The sequence below is a fragment of the Austrofundulus limnaeus genome, unplaced genomic scaffold (genome assembly GCF_001266775.1).
Source record: "Austrofundulus limnaeus strain Quisiro unplaced genomic scaffold, Austrofundulus_limnaeus-1.0 Scaffold76, whole genome shotgun sequence".
Classification (NCBI taxonomy): Eukaryota; Metazoa; Chordata; class Actinopteri; order Cyprinodontiformes; family Rivulidae; genus Austrofundulus; species Austrofundulus limnaeus.
Window position 1 is genome coordinate 880,250 of NW_013952478.1, and position 8,622 is coordinate 888,871.

General features: G+C 41.7%; 1 protein-coding gene across 1 annotated transcript; it reads left to right on the top strand.

Annotated features, from left to right (window-relative positions):
- Window positions 1–3,026: 3,026 nt before the first annotated feature.
- On the top strand, window positions 3,027–7,220 carry LOC106519394 (collagen alpha-1(XXVI) chain; the record flags this gene model as incomplete). Its single annotated transcript, XM_014011051.1, is given in 5 exon segments — window positions 3,027–3,295; window positions 6,244–6,305; window positions 6,377–6,494; window positions 6,877–6,963; window positions 7,083–7,220. Coding segments are annotated over 5 exon segments (478 nt in total), but the record flags the coding sequence as incomplete, so codon positions are not given.
- Between the last annotated feature and the right edge of the window lie 1,402 nt (window positions 7,221–8,622).

Below are 8,622 nucleotides of genomic sequence, written 5' to 3' on the forward strand. Positions count from 1 at the left end.
CTTGTATCCGGGACCTCGTTCTTTCGGTCATGACCCAAAGCTCATGACCATAGATGAGGGTAGGAACGTAGATCGACCGGTAAATCGAGAGCTTCGCTCTCTGACTCAGCTCTCTCTTCACCACGACGGACCGGTACAGCGCCCGCTTTACAGCAGACGCTGCGCCAATCCGCCTGTCGATCTCCCGCTCCGTTCTTCCCCCATTCGTGAACAAGCTCATATCTCTCCCAAGTTGGCCTTTTTCACACTGGCTTCCTGTGAATTACGTTCAACTCCTACTTATCACATAAAAGCCCTTAACCCTACGTTAGGCATCTCATTATTCCTTATAAAAGTCCTGTCTCTCAGAGCATAGGTTTTCCTGTTGTTCCCAGGATTTCTAAGTTCCATGTTGTCTTCTGTTGAAGCATCATCAATGTGTTTGAGTCTCATAGGTTTTCATGCGTTTTTGTCTTACTTTAAAAATGCTCCGTTTTTAGAAAGACGTGTGGTCTTGAAGCTTTCATCACAGTTTAAATAGTAAATGGTCCCAATGTGCTCTACGATACATCTTGGGTTTTAAAAAAAACCCAGCAAGCGCTTCATTCACCCGCTTCCAAAAGCYGCTGTGGTCAGAGCGGTTGTGTGATTTAACAAGTGAGAGTCTGTGGCTGAACAAAAGTGTGTGTGTGTGTTTGTTTTGTGCCTGCTGTTCTTCTTGCCAGCTATAGCTGACCACTTGTTGGCGGGGGCAGACGCACAACAGGCTCCTGGGACACAGCCATCTCTACACACACACTTGGCACACGCTTGTCTGTTCATCCTGATGCTCTGACAGCATCACTTGAGATGCTCCAAGAAGATGTTTCAATGCATTTTTTTCCTCCTGTCTTCGTCCGGCTCACACATGCAGACACATATTTAGTGGYCTTTAAATCGAGCGTCCCCAGCCGTGTGCGTCACGGTTCGTCTCGTGGTTGAGGTCGTCTCCCCGCGAACCTGTCTGCAAGAGTGCAGAACTCCTTCAAAAAAGAGAGGGCTTCCTTTGATTTACCTCCAGCACTAATGCAGAAAATGAATCTGCATCACCAGACTGTACCCAGAGTCGGGCTGGAACGCTCTCCAAAAACATCCTGTCCTGTCTCGTCCTGTAAATCACACCTTAATGGAATGGATGATTTATTCATCTGGGTTGTTTTTGTAATTTCCTGAGATGGAAAAAGTCCCTTTTTTCTATTCCTTTGATGTATAAATGAAGCTTTATCTTAAAAAAAGTGATTTTCATGAGGGAGCCTGCTTTTCTTTTTATTGCCAAATTCAACAGTTGTTCTAATTGTATTTCCACAGATGAGTCAAGCAGTTTTGATCTTTTTAATAATGGCAATTTACGTTATGTAAGGCTCTTTGTTGTTTTATTCTGGAACAAATATGATTTTTTAAGCTGAAAGAAATATCAGTTTTTGCATGGTTTCCATGACACTTATCAGACAAGCTGTAACATGAGAATATCTAAAACACAACAAAATGTAATTCCCTTATCGCACCACAGCATAAAATTTATATTTATTTATTTTTTCTGTTTGTTTGGTTTCCCACCAAACACAATATAATTTGAGTCTTTCCCATAATCTACGCACATCCAAGAAAAATAACCCTGTCTGACATTGCAGCAGTGTAATTATGGATCCAAACAGACTTTATGGTTGCAGCGTTCTTCTGAACATCTCAGGCGCAGCAGAAGTTTGGTTTTCTAACCAAACATGATTACATTCCAAATAAGTCCACCATCTTTAGAAACAAATGAGCCGTCGCTCTGCTCTGATTCACGTTTACAGTGGAGTAGTTGGAGTGTTTTTTCCTGGTGTATGTTTAAGAGAAAACAAGATGCAGAGTTGGACACAACATGGAGATTAGGCAACTTTGCTAATTAACCTTCTTTTTAGACCTGAGGAGAAAACCTGCTGATGGTCAAAGCAAAGACCAGAAAGCTAAAAGTAAAAAAAAGTTTCCTTAATTTAGAAATTTGGACTTTTATAATGTAGAAGTTTTGGTTATTTTCAAAAGCTCAATCAGAAGTGCAATTGGCCTCAGGCTATTAGTGGTTCCCATGCTTTTTCCACTCTTTGGTTGCAATACAATTAACTACAACCTCTTTTAAATAACAAAAGAACAACAAATTATATTTTTGGTGCAACTATTTTAGGTGTGACTGTTTTTTTCTGTGACAGTATTCAACATCAGTAATTCATTCGTCAAAAAATGCCTTTCTGGACAAATCAATCCATCAACTTTATCTGTACCTACCTTTGATCACAATGAAAATGGAAAATGTGTTTAAAAACATGAATAAGTCCCTGAGAGGAAAAAAAAACATTTTTGAATAAAAATGACACCTTTGATCTTCACTTCTTTGAATTTCTGTGGAAGCCCCATCAAATACATTTTCAGTATGGTAGCAGTGTCCAAACTTGAATCCAGGGCTATTCAACTGGCGGCCCGTGGGCCGGTGACTTCCATCTGGCCCACCAATGAAGCCCAGCTCCCGCCACACCAAAAAAGAATGATTAAAAAAATTAATTCAATATAAAAATAGATTGTAAATAAATTGTAAATGTCAAATTAGCAACAAAATAAATACATTTAAAAGGTAAAATATAAAAACACTCGTTCTTTAACATAATTCCCCTGAGCTGCTGGTTTGGATCAGCTGTGGTCCCCTGAGCAGTTTCGTTGGATAGCCCTTCATTACTCTTTGTCATTCAGTCAAACTATAAGGATGAAAATAAGCTTATGTGTTTAGCCTATTTGCCAAATTACTCTTCCTCACTATGAACAGTTCTGATAATGGCTCCACAGTTGTTACAGTTTCTGCAGAGCCGAGCCCAAAATGTGTTAACAGCATTTCATGGCAGCTGTTTTACAGCCCCGTCTTCTTTTTTTTCTCCGAGCCACATGTTTGCCTGATGGTGCAAGCAGAAACATCTTAAACCGAAGCCCTTACAGCGCGTCACCTGGAAAACATAAATATCTGCATTAAAGTCKTTGTCAATCCGTTCTGTAGCCATTCAAACGAGTCTGGTCCCGGCAGCTTATCACAGGCTGCAACGCTCCGCTGGTTTGGCTAAAGCCGAAACGTCAACACTTCATCGCAGAGTAACTCTTGGAATGTGTTGCAGATTTACGTGCAGCGATGCAGACGGAGCGTCAGAGGGTGGAGCCTTCTTCTGGGCTGATGGTGATTAGATGATGGAGGACATAGATGTGTGTCATCTTGTCGTTTCCTCACACGGTGGAGCCCATGATTGCCCACAGTCTGGTGAATGTTTGCATCTTATTCACAAAGGGAACCTCGCTGCTCTCAGTCACAACAAACAACCCACCGTTGGGGCCATTATACCGTTGGCGTTATTTTTTTTTTTTGTGCATTTTGTTTGATGAAGTTGGCAAAATGTGCTTTAGATTGAACTGTTGATTGCTGTTTGTTGATGAGGTTAAACATGTTGAAATGAAGTATTGAGAAACTACGCCCCACATTGGGCTTGATCTGGATGGTTGTGGACACACAGATGTGGCACGAGCACTCACCATGTCTTATTTCAGAGAAACAGAAACCCCAAGAAGTGACTGATAATAGCAGTCTGGTTGCAGCGGTCTGAGGTGACGCTTCAGGCAGACCAGAGCTGTTTAGGTCCTTTTTTTTAAGTTATTTATGAGCGCCAGTTGTTCCTCGATCTGGGCATCCCTGCTATGACCACAGTGTGGGTGGGTCCCATTTGTGGGACTGACAGCTGACATTCCACACTTCTTATGAGCCATATACCATGAGGGAAGTTAGATTTAGAAGAAATGTGAGGTTTCTCTATAAAGAAAAAAGACTTCTCTGCATTTTGGATTACAGCTAAAAGAGTCAAACTGCTGCAAAGCCATAAACATCGATGGTTTAGCGGTGAATTGTGTGTTTCTAGGACACACATGACCACAAAGTCCAAAACATATAGAAGATAACATGAAAAGTTTGTGGATGACAAACATATCTTATAGGGGTTGATAAAAAAAATGTTAATCCTGTTTTTGATGCTCAAATCCCAACTGGTTCTTCTCGATGTGGAGGAGCAGCAGTCTGTCCCAGATAGCTGAACTTCTCAGCCTAGATTTGCCCAGACTGACGTGTCAAAAACATGCAAATCTTTATGTGATGTCTTTTCATTTGCAACACAACAAAAGATGACATTGAACTTGTGGTACGTCTTTTCATTCTCTTTATAATAACTCTTTTTTTCTGGGATCAAACCCATTATGGCCCACTTCCGGCCTGATTTATGGAACCCGTAAACCCRCAGTTCTATTCAAGCCGAGCTGGGCCTTACAATGCAATACAGATTTTTTGTTACGACCCAAAGTCTGTGGTCATACGTAARGGTAGGAACTTAGCCCAACAGGTATACAGCAGCCGGTTCAGATGTTATCAGTCCATTAAATGGATGTTATTAGCAGGTTATCAGTCCCATAGAATGGATTCAGACTGTCCCGACCATGCCCTGTAGTGGGTTACCAGTGCCATATACGTTGGAATGTAACAATCTGCTACCGCAGGAGTCCGGTCTACTTGATTGTAGCTGTGGTAGAAATAATACTTTATGTTTAAGCAAGTAATTCATGACATCCTTTAATGACCTAGATTTTCATGACATGYTGTTCATCTGCAGACAGAATGATTAAAGTCAGAACAAGGTCTGCTAACAACAATAATCATTCTTAGATATCACTTGTGTTTATCTTTGTGTTTTCCATTGACCTTGTATCAAATCTTGCTAAGACGACAGAATGCTGTTTGTTAATATGAGGCCTCTCGAGACAACAGAGTACAACAGAGACAGTGAGCAGTGTGGAGAGACTGACAGAGAGGCACAGAGACAGGCAACGTTCTCTGTGTTTCCTGTTGTTGCAATTAAACTCAGCTGATCATCCCATGGAGTACCTTCATTCTTGACCAACGTATTTCTCTCTGTTGTTAGATAAATATTACCATAACAGTAGCCCATGTCATTTTCTCTAAAATTAACCTTAGTGACTTTATGCCTCATACTAACCAGTTGACAGTCTGAAGCCATTCTATGGGACTGATAACGGCTAATAACCTCCATTTAATAGATGATAGCATCCGAAGCGGGTGTAAACAGAGAGATTCACCCTACAGCTCTGCGCTCTCTCTTCAGCACAACAGGCCGGTACAGAGTCCGATTTGTCTGTTGGTCTCACACTTCATCCGTCCCTCACTTCTGAACAAAACCCCAATAACTCCTCCACTTGAGGCAGAACCTCACTCCCAGCCCAGAGAGGGAGGTCCACCCTTTACCAACTGAGGACCGTGGACTCAGATTTAGAGGTGCTGATCCTCAGCAAACCGTTCTAGCGAGAGCTGAAGATCAGGTCACGATGACGCCAACAGAACCACATCATCTGCAAATAAAAGAGCTGAAATCCTGTGGTCAGCGAACCGGACCCCCTCCGCCCCCTGGGTGCACAGAGAAATGCTGTTTGCAACAGAAGGGGTCCGACTTATTGCCGGCAATGAAAACCAAACTCTCCCATTGTCCCATCTGTTTTGTGTTTTTTTCTTTTAAGACAATGAAATTTTCTGAAGCATCTAAGAATCTTGAAGAACAGTTTTTATGAATTCATATGAGCTGTTTTTGTTTGTTGGTTGGTTTTATATAAAAAGAAACCTCCTCAGCCAAACTTTGTGAAGACTGGTCAGACTGGTTGGGTCTGAGGGAATGAAAAACACAAACTATTGGCTTGTGTTAGTTTTTGTTTAGCTGTGAATAAAACTGAACAGGACATGGATGAAGACGGGATACATCTAAGTTTACTTTTGATTTGTTTTCCTTTGCTGCTCTGCTGAGCTTTTTATGAGCTAACTAAAGAAACAATAAGTTATGGAGGCCAACAGCACAAGTGGAAAAATGTTTTATGAGAATTTTGAGGATTTTTCTCTGTGAGTGAACAATGTGATTTAAGGAGGGATTCCTTTTCAAATCTGACCTCAGGTTGGATGTATATTGTTTTTGTGGTTTTTGGCTTTGCTCTGGCCTCTCTTGTGCTGCCAGATAGAGATTTACTGCTCCTGGTGCCAGAATAGAAAAAGAAAAAAAAAACAGAAATAAAAAAGGAAAAGCGAAAATTTTAAAAAGGAGCAAAAAGCACCAGGAATGTTTTCTGGTACCCACAATTGAAACACATTTTCTTTGTCTCTTGTTGCAGAATGTCTGAACTGCACCAGCTTTAATGACATGAGCAGCAGAATAAACGCCCTCGAATCGAAGGTAAACCATTTGAATAATCTGGAATAATCTGTCTGCACAAACCGCCTGACACCTGCTCCTMTTTGTCTCAGATCAAACAGCTAGAGAAGGGGCGCTCGTCGGTGCCGGGGGTCCACAAAGTACCGGAGGGCTCGACAGAAAACGAGGTGGACACACCTCAGCCCACTCCGCCTCCGTACCTGCCTCCAGGTGTCGACAGATTACAGATTATTTATTAAAAACTTAACGGAAATGTGAAAATGTTATTAAGGTTTTATTTTTCTGCTTTATTCCGTTTTTAAACTTACATCCAGTTTTTATTGGAGAAGTAACTATTCAGATTCTAGACAACGTATAAAAACTTGGATTGGGATTATTTTTTGATTGATCTGATTGAAAGTTTTTGTTTACATTGTTGTTAAGTTAGGATTAATAGCACCTTCTTGTTATGTTGGTTTTGATAATCTGATGGCTCTCGTTTTGTCTTAATCTATATTGTAAGTCACAACAGAGTTCCTTGAGGGCTCTCGTTGTTTTACGAAATAATAAAAAATGAATAATAACATTTGATTCTGACGGGCTTATCCTGCAGCAGCAGGACCCAGGGGCCTCCCAGGACCTATCGGACCTCCAGGGCTTCCAGGTCCTCCTGGGAGAGCGGGCTTTCCAGGACCTGTCGGTAAAAAAAAAAAAAAAAGACAACAAATCTTCTTCCAACCTGAATATTGTCATCATATCAGTCTTTCTTCTTTGTTTACATGTCTTGACTAATTTTGTTTGTTTCTTATTACCCTCAAGGACTGAAAGGGGACAGAGGTTTACCGGGAGAGATCGGCCTTCCTGGTCTTCCCGGTCCTCCTGGTCCACCGAGTCCTTCTGTGGCGGATTCTTCTCCTGTCCGGATCCGAGGTGACGTTTTTCATCTGGGCCATCAAGGTGAGCTGTACGGTCCTGAAGAGACCTAAAGAAACGCTTAATGAAACCTTTTTGAGTTCGGTTATAAAAACCCTTCATGTTCCAGATGGTCWGAACCAAAACCAGAACCACAGGTCCAGCTCATCCTGAGACTATGTCCTTCATATTAGGGCGACTGTGGCAGAGTGGTTAGGGGAGTCGTCCTGGAATCGGAGGGTCGCCGGTTCGATCCCCCATCCAGCCGTTTCAGTCGTTGAGTCCTTGTGCAAGACACATCACCCACCTTGCCTGCTGATGGTGGTCAGAGGGTCCGGTGGCGCCGGTGCATGGCATGCCCCACCTCTGTCAGTGTGCCCCAGGGCAGCTGTGGCTACAGTGTAGTTTGCCATCATCAGTGTGTGAATGGGTGAATGTCTGTTAGTGTAAAGCACTTGATAAAGTGCTCTATAAGTTCAGTCCATTTACCATATAACTCCTGCATGACGCTTTTTTACTACAACTTTATTTCTTCCTGCAGGACTGATAGACTGAAACATGTCACAGCTGTTAGTGATTATTATTAAAGGTGTTATAAAGAGTGTCTGTCTGCTGAACGCAGCTGGCAGAGATTTACTGGAATCATTCCTGCATGTTTTGTTGCTACTGAGGCGTCGTGTGCAGCAACTTCARTAAATACCAACAACAACAAAGCCAGACAGAGTGTCTGAGTGAGAGTCTGTCAGCAATATATCTTATGAACCACTGGACTGATTGTAATGAAACACTGAATTCACTGAATTCACATCTACAATGGATTAAGGTTTGGAGTCAGTCCAGTTCAAGATGGCTGCCACGGATAGTCATTATCAACCAACATAAAAAGAACTGTAACTCAGTCATTTTTTACAGGTTTTGAGACACATTTTGGTGTGTTAGTAGCTTAGGATCATCCACAAAACATATTTCAAGCCCCATCACATTGGACCAGATCATGACATGCAAGTTGTTAAGTGATACAGTTTTATTGTGACATATATTGTTGCATCGTTTAATAATTAAAGATCTGTTGGTGCTCGGCTTGTGTGTTGGGGATGATTCTTAGTTATGAATAAATTAAATTTTAGCTCAGTATCTCAGTAAATATTTGTGTATTTGGTAAGGTAGATTAGCCATGTCAGCCAGCWTGATCTGGGTTGAGTTCAAAAGTTAATCAGTCGTAGATGTGCACACAGTGATTATTTTCTGAGGGAATTCGTTAAAATCAGCCCACTGGTTCGTGAGATATTTCGCTRACAGACTGAAGACAGACAGGCCTGGTGCTCTAGAAYAGCGTTTCCCAAAGTTAGKGTCGGGACCCAAAGTGGGGTCCCGAAACATCAAGGTGGGTTCCTGAAAAGATTTTCTGAATTAATTACATTTTTGCCTTAGTTGTTACAAAGTGTTA